General features: G+C 36.2%; 3 protein-coding genes across 6 annotated transcripts; 2 read left to right on the top strand and 1 right to left on the bottom strand.

Annotated features, from left to right (window-relative positions):
- The first annotated feature begins 1,193 nt into the window (after positions 1-1,193).
- LOC107792819 (monothiol glutaredoxin-S3-like) lies at positions 1,194-1,472 on the top strand. Its single transcript, XM_016615059.2, has one exon. The coding sequence runs from the start codon at positions 1,194-1,196 to the stop codon at positions 1,470-1,472; it is 279 nt and encodes a 92-aa protein (XP_016470545.2).
- On the top strand, positions 1,194-5,928 carry LOC107792818 (uncharacterized). Of its 3 annotated transcripts, XR_001649613.2 has the most exons (6): positions 1,199-2,797; positions 2,951-3,088; positions 3,168-3,225; positions 3,424-3,659; positions 4,509-4,634; positions 5,087-5,928. XR_001649613.2 is itself a non-coding variant. In XM_016615056.2 (5 exons), exons 1-5 carry the CDS (start codon positions 2,481-2,483, stop codon positions 5,154-5,156), a joined length of 819 nt encoding a protein of 272 aa, XP_016470542.1. In that variant the 5' UTR covers positions 1,194-2,480; the 3' UTR covers positions 5,157-5,928. The 3 variants fall into 3 exon arrangements, 2 of the variants coding, with proteins under 2 accessions (XP_016470542.1, XP_016470544.1); XM_016615056.2 differs by lacking the exon at positions 4,509-4,634 and having other exon boundaries at positions 1,194-2,797; XM_016615058.2 differs by lacking the exon at positions 4,509-4,634 and having other exon boundaries at positions 4,983-5,120.
- A 924-nt stretch (positions 5,929-6,852) lies between these two features.
- On the bottom strand, positions 6,853-13,955 carry LOC107792817 (zinc finger CCCH domain-containing protein 32). 2 transcript variants are annotated; one of them, XM_016615055.2, is made up of 7 exons: positions 13,508-13,955; positions 13,262-13,407; positions 12,908-12,988; positions 11,838-11,957; positions 11,352-11,684; positions 10,941-11,258; positions 6,853-8,025 (listed from the first exon to the last, which is right to left on the bottom strand). In XM_016615055.2, the coding sequence occupies exons 1-7, from the start codon at positions 13,590-13,592 to the stop codon at positions 7,630-7,632; spliced, it is 1,479 nt and encodes a 492-aa protein (XP_016470541.1). In that variant the 5' UTR covers positions 13,593-13,955; the 3' UTR covers positions 6,853-7,629. The 2 variants fall into 2 exon arrangements, with proteins under 2 accessions (XP_016470541.1, XP_016470540.1); XM_016615054.2 differs by having other exon boundaries at positions 11,352-11,696; positions 13,508-13,954.
- Positions 13,956-17,076: the final 3,121 nt, after the last annotated feature.

The raw sequence follows: 17,076 nt of genomic DNA, 5'->3' as shown, positions 1-17,076 counted from the left end.
AGAAAGTTCCCAATTGGATAAATCCAACCTCCTTCTCCAACTAATCAGACGCTTAATTCCTTCTGGATTCAATCATCAATAGAAGAAAGTCACTTTCTACCTGGGAACTTAATCAAGATTTTCCTTATCCCACCTCCACACATATTTCTTTAATTGCATATCCATAATCACAAGCCAGAATTTGAACCTTATGGATTCGGGATTTTAATTAGTTCTTTTAAATTATTGGATTCTAAATTAACAATTTGTATATATTCAATGAATATTTTAAGACAATTCAAAATTTGGATCAAAGTTACTACATTCCGCCCTATACCTACAAACTAGCTCCATCTAACAATGATAAATAAGAAATGGTACCCTTATACCATTGCTTATCGTATCATGAAGCATAAAATCCCTACGTACAATGACACGTTTCTTTTTTCTTTTTTCCGTATGAGATAAGAATCATTATCATGAAACTTCTTTAGTATACACGTACACGTAGCGGGAATATATATGCATCAGTTGTCAAACCAATACTCTCATGAAATTCTGCAACAAATCCAAATATCTTTTTACAATGTTAATTTACTTGGCTAATAATGAAAATATTGCGACGTTAAAGAAATTGTTCATAATTAGGCACCATCATCAGAACATATAGAGTAGAATACTTGTGAAGTATATGTCTCTAATGAAATGAAACGACCACATTGAACACATACAGTAACATTTATACTCACTTGGATTTAAATTTGTTTAATATTGCCAAAAAGAAAAATAATGTCTGAAATGGATTATCTGCATTTGCGCTAGTAAATTGTACTATTAATTACTTACGCACTGACAATCCTAAGAAGTAGAATAAAAAAATAAGAGCAGTAAATCTAATACATTAATTATTCTTAAATGGAACTTCCAGTTCTTTTCCTTTTCTAGGATTATATTCGTTCTGCAACCTTAGCGAATCTGGACCGACGTCAAGGAAGTTTATATATATATATATATATATATATATATATATATATATATATATATATATATATATATATATATATATATATATATATATATATATATGTCTCGTTGGACCTTCATTTCTCCTCACCTTAAAACTCAAAGTCTAATACAAATTAATCAACTCGTATATATATATTTACAGGAGCTGGCATCTATATATATACTTAGCTTATATATTGAACTTGCGAATGGAGAGAGTGAGCAGAATAGTAACTGAAAAGCCAGTGGTGATATTCAGCAAGACTATTAAGTCTCTCTTCTCCGACCTCGGTGTTAACACAGCGATTTACGAGCTGGACGAGATGCAGAGAGGCCATGAGATAGAGGCGGTGCTTTCAAATCTCGGCTGCAATCCAACGGTGTTCATCGGCGGCGAAATGGTGGGTGGAGAAAATGAGGTGATGAGTCTTCATCTCCAAGGGTCCTTAAAGCCAAAACTCAAAAGCGCAGGAGCTTTGTGGGTTTAGACGTTTAGTAACGTACGCCTAAACCTCTACGTATCCAACGCAAGCCAATAATAACAATAACAATGATCATATATGGTGTTGCTTTGCGTTTTTTTTTTTAAATTTTTTTAAATAATACTCTTAGTTAGAGTTTGGCTACTAATTAATTACTTTTAGTATGAAAAAGGAAAAAAAGTTAAAGTGCGTGTATGTATAAGGATTAATCTTATATATACAATGACAGATGTAAAGATTTCTAACACTATTTGTATATTAACTTCTTGTAGTCTGCTTTATTTTTAACACTTATTATGAACACTTATTTGTAACTATTTTTTTGACGATGCCCGAGTACTGTATAATTTATTTTACACTATTAAGAGCCTCTTTGAATTGGCTTATTTCAAGTGCTTCTAATCCATTTTGTAGTATTTTAATAAAGTAAAAAAAAGTATTTTTAAACATTTGTTTTAAAGTTAAAATGACAAAAATAAGCCATAACTCAAAAACTAGAATTTCTAACTTATGATTTTTGACTTAAAATTCACTTACAAGTTATAACAAGTCACATCCAAACAAGTCCGGATTTAGTCGGGCCCCAATATAAGTACCGGAAACCGAGCGAGAAACCAAAAAAAAAGTCACGTCCAAACGGGCTCGAATATAGAGTTAAACTCTATGTAAAAAAGGAGAGCGCGAGAGTATATTCCAATGACCCTATTTTTACTAAAGTAAAACACATGACTGAAATTGAAAGATACAAATGATGATGGAATTATAATCCTTGAATCTAATTCAACACGACATTTGGAGACTCCAACAAAGCTATGAGTGTTTTATCAAAATCATGACCTTAGTTTGGAGTCAATTCTAGGTTTTTTTGAATTGGAGAATTTTAATTTTATTTTGACTTGGACGAGCTTTCCAAATTAGGAAACAAGAATCGGGCCGGTGATATAACCGCCAAAGAAATCCAATAAAATCTGCTGGATTTAACAATTGGCCCGATTTGAAATCGTCTCTTCCCCTATGGACTCGAGATTTAAGCGAATTGTCAATGCTGTAGTCGGGAAATCATGTCCAATATGCCTGAGCCGGTTACACCATCGGAAAGCAGCGGTTATTATCCCATGTATGCACGCCTACTGCATCGACTGCATCCGCAGATGGAGCCATATGAAGCGAAAATGCCCTCTCTGTATCTCCGACTTTGATTCATGGTTCTCTAGAATCAGTTTCTCCTCCGGGACCTTTAAGAAAGAGAAATTATCAGCTCCTAACGAGACTAAGAAATTACGCTTAGGGTTTGCATCATCTAGGTCGAGAGATCGTTTGGTGGACCAAAGGTTAGTTTTTATCCTTAATTGTCCATCAGGTTTAGCCATAACCAAAAAATTAACTTTAGTGTTAAAAGTACAATTAATTTGAAGTGCCCGGAAGTTGGCTCGGATTATCCCCCAAAAATAGTACAATTAATTTGTGAGTTTTTTCTTGTACAGAGCGATTAGGAGAAGGAGAGACGAGCTGAATGGTTTTGGCTCCAGAACGAGGCCGTTCCCAAGGCGGCGATCCTTTGATCAGATTGGAGCTTCAAATTCATATGATATTAACAGGAGAATAATTCACTGGCGTGCTAGGTATTTTGTCTAAATTAACATGGAAAATCCTAAATACATGGCTAGTTGTTTGACCTATCGTGATATATTTTGGTTGCAGTATATATGAAGAGAGATTGCAGGCTGTTCGGTTTTCATCCAAATATTGTCTTGTGCAGGTAATGCTCACCCCAATAAATTGACGCTCTTCACTAAATAAATTAAAGAAATTGTGGTTATTATGTCTGCTATCTTAGCTATTATTATGTCTACTATCTTGATGATAAACCTGATGGCTAGAAGTTGTTTGTCTTAACTGATTCTGCTTGAGACGTCTAAATTTGATTCTGATCTTTACTCGGTGTTTAAATTTATAGCGCATGGATAATAGGAGTGCCAAAGAAAAGATGTTACAGAGAATAGAACCTTGGATAAGAAGGGAGCTGCAGGCTATACTGGGGGATCCAGATCCGTCCATTATCGTCCATGTTGTTACCTCACTTTTTATCTCCGAAAATACACATTCAACACAACAGTATGCCGGAGATGATTTTCTTGCGCCGTTGCGACCCTTCTTGCATGAACATGCTGAAATGTTTTGGCACGAACTGAGGTATCTTTCATTATACTTCTATGCTTCTTTACTTTAACCTAGCTATTGTATACATTAGTCAAACCTTTATGTTGCATGACTCTAACAGCAATCAAATTTTCATCAAAGAAGTGTTTTCTTTTCTATTTGAGGCCAAGTATTCAAGTTGAACACTCCGTAGTCGATATTTTATGACATTTCTCAAAAACTAACAAAAAATTGCTATGTTCTAATAGCAATCAATCTTTTTGCTCGTACAAATACTTCTCCATTCAGGACCAAGTATCAGAATTGAACACACTGCAGTCAATATTGGGACTTTGGGAGGGGAAATTCATAGGGATATTTGCACAAATATGGCCGCATTCACTGTTTAGTTTTCCTATATATACATAGATTTTACACTGATTATACATATATTATACATCCACCATTTATTTCTGGTTTAAGCTGTTGGGTTGTTGACTATTTAGGTCAATTCCTCAAATATCCAAGCAAATTGATTTGGATGTAGGGCAGGAGAATCACCTTCCCGCCCCCCCCCCCCCCCCCAAAAAAAAAAAAAAAAAAAAACCGCCTTGGGACCTATTTTGTAAGTTTCACTCAGAAGAGCTCACATTGAGATAAAGGAATATGCCAAGTATTTTCTCTGCTTAATTTAATCTCTTATCGGCATCCATGAGATGCCTCGCTTTCCTAACTGAAGCTGAGAATAGGGTCGCCCAAAGCTCTGGTTCGGTATTGTGGGTAATGTAAACAATTCCTTAGGTTTGATGTTGTTTGGCAAAAAAACTTCTGATTAACATCAGACATTTTTTTGAAAATAGATTAACATCAGACGTTAAATCGTTGTTTTTCTTCTTGCTCCAGTGTTTGGCTGTGAGAGTCGATTCCTGTCAACCATCTTAACAATCATTTGTGAACATTGCTGACCATCGGTGTTAAACTCATTGCATTGGATTCATCTCTTAGACAAAAAGGGAGAACTTCATCAAGGTTTATCTGTCAAACATTTATTCACTATTGCTTTTATAGGCAAATAAGCTCTAAATAAATAGCCCTTCCAGGCAGCGCTATATTTACTAGTGATCTGTTTAGAATTAGAAACTGCTATCCTAACTAACTACCTGAGCTACAATTATAACATAGTAAAACAGAGAATATAACTTCTTTTGAGAAAATATTCCCTATGTTATATAATTGCTCTTTTGTTGACTATTTTCAGGTAATGTCATTCCTTTTTCCTGTCGTTTTAATGTGTTTTTTGCTTTTTGGCTTCGTTCGTTTTAATTAGAAATTTTATCTGAAAAAAAATTGAGGCTCTCGATCTCTCTCTTTCTTTAGGGTGGGGATGTAATGGGGACTTGCTCTCTGTCTCTCTCTCTCTCTCTCTCAAGCGCTGTTGTTCGTACCGCATTCTGTGACTTAGATAATAATGTTCACTGTAGGTGCTTTGCCGAAAGCCCTTTGTCTATGCAAACATATGATACTGTGGTGGAGTACAAGTCCTTGGACTAATTCAGTAGTACCAGTCATTGATACATTGGCTACAATCCTAGTGTAACAATGGATTGAGATGGATAAAGGTTGAGCTGCAGCATAGTCATCTGACAATGGCTATAATGATGTTGTTGGAATCTAAATTCTTGTGGCTAATGGAAGAGCAAGCCATCAGTTTTTCTTCCTCAAGAGCCAGCTAGATTTGTTGAAGAGCCCATTATGCACTGTTCCTTGGTGGTTAGCATGGTATCTTGCAGCTTTGGCTTTGTGTAGGCAGGGATAGCATTTCTGTTCTGCATATTCATGTGATTTGTGAAGTCCAAGACATGAAGAAAAACATCACACCTGTGTGATTAGCAATCCTGCCCATTAATATGAGAGGCTGTAGAAATTTGAAATGCCAAAATTAGATTTCTGCATTGTTTAATCCAAGTGTCATTGGAATTCATCTCTTTGGAGCTTAATTAGGCTTTCGTCTGTTGCTGTTACCTGGGGCTCAGTCTGAAGAGATATTGGCAATATTTTGATTGTGCCCCCAAATGAGTAGTCTTCAATGTCTTATTTGTTTAACTGCCACAAGGCTATCGCATTCTGCATCTGCCTTTGGTGCACTCAAGTTTCAGAAGTAAGGGTAGACAGCAGGAATAATTAACTGACTATGGCGTTTCTCATTTTATCACCTTTATTCCTTGGAACTCAGAAGCATTGTTTGAGAGTTTTTAGGTTCTCTCAAAGAGACTTACCCCCTATGTTTGAGTTCCTATTTTGTAGTTTTGTCATATTCTTTCAAGAATTTTACCGTGCACAGTCTGATGTTGATGGTCGTAAGAAATGTCATAACGTGCAAAACTCGAAAGTGGAGTAGTGCAGTCTACTCCTACATTACTTTTGAGTTACATTGAAGATTGATTTTCTTGAATTAATGTACTACTGCTATTTTTCTGTATATGTCACTATTATCAGAGTTTGGCTAATTAATTTCAACAAAAGAAGAAAGAGAATGCTAATAGTAGTTTTCAATGTTTTTAGCGATTATGTTGTAGAAAGTTAATGTGTGAAATGCACATTATATTAGATTGCTACTAGTTGAAACATAAATAACAGTAATGCAAAGCTAAAAAGAAAGTTTGAGTTTGTTATTTCGACTCTAAAAAAACTCCTACTGCCATCAGATATTGATATTCCTGGTTATAATTCGAAATTGCCCTAATATATGACACTTGCTGAGACGAAAGCTCAACTAAGCCAAAACAAAATTGAAATCCAGCAAACCAGAAAGCGGAAAATAGAGAAATTTCGTTAAAGGGTAAGTCTCAAACATTATCAACCAAAAAAACATGCTTAAATCTATAGCATTTTACTAAGCTGCTAATAAGATTCCAGTTTCTTTGGGCAGAAAAGGACATGCCACAATCGTGCAGAGAACAGATTACAAGTCGATCAGTCACTTAGATTGGAAAGATCTAGATTTCAGGAGAAATATTCAATCTCACGACTCTAGCTTACAACTACACTCTTGACCTCAGACCCGATGTCATTTAGTTCATTTTATTGAGCTATGACTTGTTTTCCTCCTTGGTTTTGTTAGCTTTAACCACTTTAGAACCTCAACTTTGTAACTTAGGTAATCAATGGAACCTCATATTTATTTCTAAGGGCACTCTAGACAGTAATCGTTGGCAGCACACTCACGGGGAAAATCATAACCGATAAATAGCATCAAAATGACAGTGGTGAGTCTGAATTTGATACAAACAGAAATTGAATTCTTACAAAGTCAAGGTTTCCCCTTGGTAATTTTGCTGTATTTGGTGTTAAATATTATAATAAAAGAAAAAAAGTTGGGTGATTTCCCATATCACAACATAAAGTATCAGGTAGATCCCATAAAGGCAGCAATACATTTGTCTTGCTCGGAATCTGTGAATCAGCTGTTTTCTTCACAAGAAAGTCCCACACCAAAACAACAAGACCAGGATATTCATTCCTATAGTCAAGTTGGAGCTTGTCCCTAGTTTTAAAAGGGACCAAATAGGACAGGAGTGAAGACAGTCCAATTGGAAGGAGAATGACACGGCAGGATTTTTTTTGGTTCCCTAAAAGACTACAACATAAATAGCCACAACAAGGTCCAAATATGACATCTAAAAGGAAGGTGGTTTTTGTTACTAGATATTCACCTCCACTGAGGGTTGTTGGACCTCTGAAGGATGGAATACACTTATTCAAAATGGGCAAAAATGGAGAAGGAGAGCCATGTGGTGATTTAATGAACACAAAATGACAGAACTAGTGTGTGCTAGATGGAAAAGGTGAGCCATGTGGTGATTATATGAACACAGAAAGACAGAACTAGAGTGTGTGCTAGATGTGAATGGGAGGAACCAAGATGACTAAGATAAAAGCCTCCTAAGAAAGGCTAGCACCAAAAACGGAATCCTTGATCATGATCATTCAGCAGGAGAAAAATGTGATTTCTCAATCTTTTCTCTCAACTTGATGTTTGAGCCTCACCATCGCAACCTGTACTGCTGCTGCCACTGGAAGAGGTAGAACTCTGTATAGACTGTTGAGCACCAGAATGAGAAACAGGACCACCCTTTGAGAACATTGAACCAACTGAACCGCTTGAAGTGCTCATAGAAGACGTTTGGGTAGAGAAGGCATCCTTGGTGGATCCAGATACAAGTTCGGGCTTCAAATCTGAGGACGAGGAGGATGGAGCCAAAGTACCAACAGAAGATCCCACAGGGTAAGGCGCAACTGGCATATCAACGAGAGAAGATGCCGAGGGACTATAGCTTATTCCCATTGGATGGTCAAACTTGCAAGAAGGTCCAAATTTGCACACTCCATTTTGTGAATAGTGAGAGCAAATTGGTGCACCCTAAGAACAATTAAGAGAACCCAAAAAGAATGATCTTCCAGTCTGAGCACAGCACAGTTAATATTAAAGCATACAATTCACTCTGTTAAAATATTAATACACCTCGGTAAGAAACAAAAGTGTTTAAGATATACTATATAGAAGTAAATCAAAAAACAAATCAATTCCTGGCTCATGCAGTAAGCTTAAAAACTAGTCAAACTACTATATTAGCACGGTCATTCATGGAACTGATCACCAGATAGCTGATGATTAACTACTGGATGAATCTTGCCAAAAGATCAATGGACTACTAGGAATCACTTCACACAAATAGAACCAGAATGCAACATCAACTTGGCAATGCAGATCTCAACGGATGCGTGAATAACATAAAAAGGATGATGATATGGCATCACAAAGTCAAGAAATATGTTCTTTAATCGCCGATAAGCAAGGCATTCAAATATAGTCCATAATCCAAGTTGACATGTGGAAAAAGCTAAAATTTTGACTTTCCAACACAACGAACAAAAATAAGCATAAGAATAGAGCAGGAACCAAGCATTTCTCACCATCCGCAGTAAAGCATACTGTTTATAGCAAAGGTGCCAGTCGGGCGGATTTAGGGGGGCGCAAGGGGGTTCACCCGAACCCCCTTCGCCGAAAAAATACACTGTATATATAAGGCAAAATCTATTACCTTTATATATTAAGTTTTGAACCCCCTTAACACAATCCAAAAGTGTAGTTTAGTGGTCAAGGGGGTTCAAAATCTACATAAAGTCATGAGTTCAATTCCCACTAAATACAATTTTTTTTTTTAAACCCCCTTCGTGGAGATCCTGCCTCCGCCACTGGTGCCAGTAAATGTGCCACAACAATTTTTAAGTGTACAATAGTAACTAACAACTCAAACTTCAGATAATATCAGTGTATCACATATTTACAAGGCCCCAGTTGAGGTGAAAAACCCTGGTGAATAAGGATGAATTTTTGCAGCTTGCACTGTATTCTGGTTGCTTATGAACAATACAAAGTTTAACCACTTTTTGCTGCACTTGAACAAGTAATTGTATAGATAAACACCATGAGACCACGGCAATATAGAGACTATTTTAAGTCTCTTCCACGTTTTCTGTAATTTTTAAGCATTCAAAAGATACAAAAGTTTCTGACTGAAAATGTAGTATAAGTTATTAGACAGCTGTGTCATTAACTAGGAAGTGGATGACTTTGACTTGGAAGAACATTTAAAATACTCCAACTCAACTTCAGAATCCTAAGATTAATTTGTCAAAGAAAATCTGCGAAGTTCCGTGCAACCTAGGAGATGGCACTTAGAGGCTGCAAATGGTGACAAAAGCCATGCAGCTGTGTGTGAAACAGACCACTGCAAAGATAGCATTCCTAATAGCTAATTGACAAAGGTTTCTTAAATTTCAAGAAAGATGTATTGAAAATAAAAATTACTTTTTTCACTTGAATTTACTATCATAACAGCTAGGACACTACTTCATGCTAAATAACACTGACAACATATTAAATTGATTTTAATGTTAATCAATTAAAAAATGGAGTTCACTGTCCTTTTTTCAATATTCCACTGCTATGGAGAAAAAGGTGGTAGAGACAAAAGTACTCCCATCATAGAGAATGCTTTAGTACAAAAATTAGATGGAAAACACACCTAAGTTCAGTTGGATTCCTAAGCATATAGCTACAGTTCCAAGAGAATGATTATTAAAGAACCATGGATGTTAAGATGAAAGTGCAATCATATAAATTAGACAATATCAGAATGATCACCTCTGACAGAACGTGCAAGCAACACACATAGAGAAAAAGACGAGTGAAGGCCGCTTGAGATGATTTGGTTATATCCTATGCAGACCTACAAATGGATGTGCACCATACAAGATCCGAATGATCACCTCCAATAGAAGGTGCAAGCAACACACATAGGGGATAAAATGAAAGAAAGAGATTATCTGGTTAAGTCCTATGTAGACCTACAAATGTACCCACCTCTAGAGTGAAGCCATGATGATTGAAAGTGTAACGAACCAGCTAGACCTAAGATCTCAAGGGAGAAATTGTCTCAAAAGACCTGTAATCTCTCGAATCCATACTTCGCAAAAAAATAGAATACAATGAGAGCAGATGATCAATACAGGCAATAGCAACCTGTTGGAATTAATGCTTAAGATGTTTGGTATGCTTATGTTAGGTCCAATATTTGCTGGAAGTCTTTTTACTTAGTGTAACATAACCCTAAATTATTAAATATTGGAATGAAATGGTCCAACAGAACCAAAATGAATGGTGAGGATTCACATAGTTGCCTAACTAGCTTGCAATTGAGGCATAGCTGTTTTTGCTGTTGTTTCATAGCTTCTCGAATAGATTCTTTTTACCAAGTACTCACAAAGTTTATAAGTACTTACACTAAGCCAGTGCGACAAGGTGTAATTACAGATTATGCAGAACCCTTATGTATCAAAAATTGTATCTACATCATGTACAATAGCCAAATCTCGAATAGATTTAGCTTCTCTAAAAATTTAGTATTACCATTAGTCTAGGTTTGTTTTCTCTGGGGGGGGGGGGGGACACAACACTAGTTTAAAAAATTCAAATGAAACAGGTGCTTATTGGAACATCAGCATTACTCAGGAAACATGAATCAAGAAAAGTGTTAAACATAACACCAATAAAAATGCTAGGAGAGATCGACAGAGCACTCTTGCTATCATCTCATTGTCAATATTTTTTCCGATAGAACATGAAATTGAAAATTTGCACTTAGAAAGGCTGAGGAAATGTTGGTTGATGACCTGTTATAATCTAATTAACTTGCAAGCAAGACCAAAAGAATGAAACATAAACGTGCAAAGAAGAATCTCAATCTAAAGATTGAAAGCCAAGTTGCTTACAGGACGAAGAGGAAGACCCATCGCACTAAGGATAAAACCTGATTTTGGTCCACTCCACTCAGGTGGATGATGGTATCTACATGAAGATCCAAATTTGCAATCCCCATACTTCATGTAATACTGACATTCAGGTTGCCCAGGCCTTTCTGGGAACGCATGTTCCTTCTGGATGCTGCCTGAAGGACCTATAGAAGCAGTAAGAGACGTGTGCGGTCCCATGTAGGAAGGTGCTGATGCAGAGAGTTGCGTAAGCCCATAAACTGGACCTGCTCCAGCAGCAGGCTGAGTAGTTAGGGAGGGCAATTGACTAGCAGATGCCTGCACCATATAATTTAATACTCAGGAAATAAACAGTGCCTTTCAGGAAAGGTCTACATCAGCAGCTGCAAAAAACACTCATAATATACCTACCGGATAAGGAGTCCAACCTGGCACAGGAACCATCCCAGGGGGGAAAAGCATAGGGCCGTATGTGCCAGGAAGATAGGAACCTGGAAGCAGAGTAGGCCTCACAACCGGCCAGTTGCCAGCAATCACTCCATATTGTTGAGCTGATTGAACAGAAGGAGATTGCACTGTTGGATAAGTGGCTGGTGGGGGAACAGCCGCTGGCAAAGGAAAAGCTCCAGGTCTAGCTGCTGATGCTGGCACTTGCACACCAGCTGGCTGTGGATGGTGAAATTTACAGGTGATGCCAAATTTACACTGCCCTGTTTTCATATAGAACAAACATTCCTTTTCACCCTGTGCCAGGAACTCAAAGAGCCAAATCAGAAAGATACGTCAATGGTCAAACTTTTCAAAGGAGACAAGGAAAAAGAACGTAAACATAAAGGAACGGAAGATAACAAAACAAGGAAACAAAAGGAACGAAATGAACATGAAAAGAAGGCAGACCGGTCGCAGTGGGTATCCATAAATGTTATGTGTCATCAGGGCTGGAGATCCACCTCCCTGTCTTGGATGGTGATATTTGCAGGAAGCACCAAATTTACACATCCCCGTCCTCATATAGTACTGTAAATCATAATCAGCAAAAACTAGCATTATAACAGTGAACAGTAAAAGTCTTATATACAAAGGTTTTGAAAAGTTTCCAAAAAAGGACAAAAAACTATCTAGCTTTGCTGACCGACAGTTTCCATATTCAACAATCACTTAGGTGAATTAGCAGCAGATCAAAATTTTAAACAACCTTTTAATGTGAGTCATAGTTTGGAATAGAATAGGTACACTTGATGGATCAAATAATACGAAGATAAGTGAGGGAATATTGTAGCAGACAAAACCATTTTCATTTTTTCCTTTGATTATTTAATCCTAAAAGTACAACAACAAAATTTTTCCAACAGATAACATTCTAAACAGCCAAGTGAACAGATGAATCATGGTGAGATAGAAAGTCTCTGAAGCATTTCCTCCAACAGAAGCTCGAAACTAGCACCCAATGGTAGAAAGTAGAAACTAAATCTGGTTATTCAAACTAAAATAGTTATCAGTATCCCAATTCAACAGTATATTTCCAAAGACCAAAAGCAACAAGAACATAAGCACTTATCAGCATGATCAACATCTAAATAGCATAGTAGATGGTAGGACAACTTTTTTTTTTCTGTGGATAAGTTACTAGATGCTAGGACAACATAAGCTGCCTATTAGACCTACTAGAGATCCAATAAGTAGGAAAAGCACAAATCTTGGTTAACGAACTGGGAGCACAAATAGGACAAGTTACTAGATGCTAGGACAACATAAGCTACCATTCAGCATAATAAAGATCCAATAAGAAGTAAAAGCATAAATCTTGGTTAAAAAAACAGGAGTCCAAATAGTACAGGATCAACAAAAAGTAAACCAAGTTATTGCACTAAGAGAGTCAAATCCAGAAAACATATATTCACTCTCGAATTTGATCATTAAATGAACACCAAATTCCGAAACTGATGCATCACATTTAAGGAAACTACCTGGCAAACAGGTTGACCCACTCTTTCGGGGTATTCTCCTTCTCCTCCTCCTCCTCCGATAGCTCTCGCAGCTCCCATAACCTGTCATTAACTTACATACATGAAATTTGGAATATTTTCTGCTGACTAAACTAAAGATCAAAAGTACAAAATGTACAAAAAAGGAAAGATCTTTCAGATATAACTTTCAAGGATATATAATAGACATCACTAATGAAGATTTTAAAAACCTGATATATTAAGAAGATCAAGCTGAATTGGACAGTGAGAAAATAAATCAAGTTGATCAGGTACATAAAGCATAAACACCTAGAAATAAACCCTAATTAATTGGAAGTAAAGAAGAGAAAATACCAAATTACGATCGGGAGGATGATTGAACCGACAGCGAGAGCCATAGCCACAGAAACCCGTCCTCAAATAATAAATACAATCGGCCTCGTTGGGCCGTTCAGGGTACGATTCTGGGCCACTTCCCACCGACAACTGCCACATAGCCTCTGCATTACCCATAAATAATATATGACACAAATACAGTCCACATTATACGAACTGATACTAATTGGTCCGAAATTGAAATGCAGGTAAGAGTATACTCGCCTTCGAGCCCAGTATCGCCGCCGGGAGAAGTCCATTCCGACACCGGAGCACCCTCCATTGCCTGGGTCCCACTGTACCTCTCCATTGCCCTTTAAATTAATTTATAAATACAAATAACTATACAAATATTTCGTATATGTTTATAATCTATGTACGGCTGGCTATACGTATATGTAATCTATGAACACGAGTGAGTGAGAAAGAAGAGAGTGTTTGTTGTGTGCCTCGTGGGAATGGTTTTGATCGAGTTCGAGTGGGGGTTTTAGAGAGAGAAAAGAGGGGTTTTTAGTGGTTTTTATTGTCACGCGCGCGCACACTATTCTCTCTCACTCAGTAATGGCTTTTGTGTGAGAGAGAGAGAGAGAGAGGGAGAGCGTTATTTTTCTCGCGGGAGTCGGGGTGCGCGGGCGGTTGGAGGAAGGGGCCTGTCAAAGTCGTTGTAATCTCTCATCTTTATTGGGCAAAATAAAATAGCCTTTTTATTTTCTTTATTTTTTCCATTTCATAAAATATTTAGGAGAGATTTTTTTGGAGGTTGAAAATAAAATTTAGGAGAAAAAACCGGTGAAACGAAATGCGACAGCCTTTGGCTGATTTGGTTTCATGTACAAGGCATGATTAGTTTGTGCAATGTTTGTTTATCTTTTTTTATAATTGCATAAATTTAGGATTGTTTGTACATTGTCTGATTATCATTTTAAGTAATACATGGATTAAAGTACTGAAATGATCATTATAACCCTCATGTATTAAACTATTATTTCAAACAATAAACAAAACTCATTTTTAGGTTATATCTTGCACAAAAATAATACTCTTTATAATAAATATAATTCTTGCATCATTCATATCTTTTTATCCCTCGTCTAAAGTTGACACACAATTAAAAAAGCATCAAGTATGTAAAAATAGCACGGGCTAGCCAGTTTTCAGATTGGTCATTCAAAAATAGCCAGTGTTTGCAAAGTCATTGAAAAATAGTCACTATTTTGCTGCGACACGAAAAGTTTCAGCATAATATACTGGAGACCGGTGCACATGTGTATGAACTTCCAGCATATTGTGCTGGAACTCCAATACGCGAAAAGTTCCAGCATAATATACTTGAGATTGGAGCACTGGACTGGTATACTGAACCAATCTCTAGTATATTATACTGGACCGGTATATTATGAACTTCAATATATTATCTGGAATTCCAGTATAATATACTGGAGTATTTTTCCGCATTTTAAATAGTGTTTTTGTTCAGATTTATCTTTACATGAAAAATGGCTAAATTTCGATTACTTTTGAAACTGTGACTATTTTTGAATAACTACTTGTAAATCTGGCTATTTTTGAATTTCATAAGGAGTGTTTAACTAATTACACTTATCTTTCTTAGAAGACTACTTAATAACTATACGCTTTCTTGAAAGTAAGAGTAAAATATAAAAAAGAAATATCTTTATAATTTTAAAAAGTAACAAATATTTGAGACCTTTTTCTCCCTACACCGACATACAAAACGGACTGAAGGGAGTACTATTTAATTTTTTGTCTTTTTCCCCCTTGTCCAATTTTTAAGGTTTTACTTATTCATGACTATTTTGTTCTTTTTATCAATCCGGGTTGTGGTGGAATGTGTATTTCTTTATTTTTAAGCAGAAATTTCGGGTTCGAGTAGTGGCACATGCAAAATTTCTATTAAGGGGATTCAAAAAAAGAAAAAATTAAAAAATCAGAAGAGATTGTAGCTAGTAGGAAATGAACCAATAACCTCATAAATATTTTGAATTCCCTTGACCACTAAGCTATGCTTTTAGGTTATGATCAAGGGAATTCAAAACATAATATATAAAGATAAAAAATAGATTTTACCTTATATACAATGTAATTTTTCGGCGAACGGGATTCAGGTGAATCTAAATCTACCCCTGGGTTCGAGCCCTGGATATAAAAGCGCTTTTGTAACGGAACCATTTACCTTCCAATGTGAAATTTTTCGGTACAAATTCAAATTTAATCGAGTTTTAATACGGGTGCATAACATCAGATGAGAAACAAGAAAATAAAACTTTCTATTCTTGTCCCTTCTATGTGTACTAGTATATGTACTCGCGCGATGCGCGAATTAGTTCAAGAGAAAAAGGAACGGAGAGAGATAATAGAAAAAGATGTATATTGCAGACAAAATTTAACGACAACATTCAAAAGAATTAAACCAAAAAATAAATAGATACATTTCTTTGAGTTGTTTCTAAAAATTTGTTGGCAGGCTTAGATCGATTACATGCCATTTCTTTGTATTCATCAATCAAATTGCTGCTTGAAATGATAAACCCTCCATGATTGCATTGAATTTAATTTTTTATTTTTGGTTTCTCTGTTTGTTGTTTGCATAGCAAAGTTGCTTGATTAGGGTAGCTTCCACAAGTATCATCTGACTTGGAAGTGGCTGAAGTAATTCAAAAATTATCGTGGCGGTAGAGATTTGATCAATTGTGATCATGTGGCTGGTGTTGCAACTGCTTTCCGAGCCTCAACTGCTCTCATTTCACTGCCGCCTCATATCTTTAGCCAATCAGTGGTTCAAATAAACTTTAAAATAAAATTTCCAATAACTACTTCAAAATTGCTATGTAAAAATTATTTCATAGTTTTGGTCTGGAGTACTTATTGTTTCTTATGTACTTTTGACTTTGATGGTATTTATCGTGCACTTCATCGGCCATCACAGTTTTCTTGGCGGTGAAGCATGTTATGGTTTAATATTCCAAGCCATAGGTCTATGTAATTTGAGAAAGAATTATTCATAAAAGGAATTCCCAAGTAGCAATAGCTAAATCAAAGCATGCCCATTGAATATGCACTTGTATTAGTGCCACCAACCATCTTGACATATGTTCGAGCAAGATTAGCCTTCGATAAGGCAGAGACGAAACCTGAATTTAAACTTTATGAGTGCACATTTTTAGCTTGAAACCTATTATATTTTAAAATTAGCGGTTCAGATTCATTACTCGATTATATAAGGTTGCATCCGCCTTTGAAGCAAGGAGTATAATGGGCCTGACGAATCTATAAATGAACAATTAAAGCAAGAAGAGTGACAGTTTTTGAGTTTTGATACACAAAAAATAAAATGTATTTGGACCTCCTAAAGAAGCAGTAGTGTATCAGCAACTTGCACAAAACCCCTATCAAAGCAGTAAAAAGAATAATTAGTAGAAAGACAAGTTTGATGGTTTTATAAAATATTTAATACACAAACCTAATAGTACTTAATTGACCAACCACTTGAATTGGCACCTAAACTCTTTCTCCATAATTCATATTGAGGCATGGTATTAACTGACAATATCTTCGTATTTATGAATAACATGCACAAAAAAAATACAGAATAATGTTTACTACTTGTGAACCAGATTGAGGTACTTTGGCTATTTAAGAAAAAGGTACAAAATTCACCTTCATAATTGTTGCGTTGGACTCAACCAAGAAAAATGGTACTTCAGCAAGGATGGCCAAAAGTGTTGATGAAAGTAACTAAAAGACCCTGATATGTGAACTATAGCGATAACAAC

Source organism: Nicotiana tabacum, chromosome 8 (assembly GCF_000715075.1).
Source record: "Nicotiana tabacum cultivar K326 chromosome 8, ASM71507v2, whole genome shotgun sequence".
NCBI lineage: Eukaryota > Viridiplantae > Streptophyta > Magnoliopsida > Solanales > Solanaceae > Nicotiana > Nicotiana tabacum.
This window is presented reverse-complemented; position numbering and strand designations above follow the sequence as displayed.

Coding starts and splice junctions, on each gene's coding strand:
- LOC107792817 (XM_016615054.2), bottom strand. CDS start 13,592: ATGGAGAGGTACAGTGGGACCCAGGCAATGGAGGGTGCTCCGGTGTCG. Junction 13,408..13,507: donor CGGCGATACTGGGCTCGAAG/GCGAGTATACTC, acceptor TGGGTAATGCAG/AGGCTATGTGGCAGTTGTCG. Junction 11,697..11,837: donor ATGGATACCCACTGCGACCG/GTCTGCCTTCTT, acceptor TGGCTCTTTGAG/TTCCTGGCACAGGGTGAAAA.
- LOC107792819 (XM_016615059.2), top strand. CDS start 1,194: ATGGAGAGAGTGAGCAGAATAGTAACTGAAAAGCCAGTGGTGATATTC.
- LOC107792818 (XM_016615056.2), top strand. CDS start 2,481: ATGGACTCGAGATTTAAGCGAATTGTCAATGCTGTAGTCGGGAAATCA. Junction 3,226..3,423: donor CCAAATATTGTCTTGTGCAG/GTAATGCTCACC, acceptor TTAAATTTATAG/CGCATGGATAATAGGAGTGC. Junction 3,660..5,086: donor ATGTTTTGGCACGAACTGAG/GTATCTTTCATT, acceptor TGTTCACTGTAG/GTGCTTTGCCGAAAGCCCTT.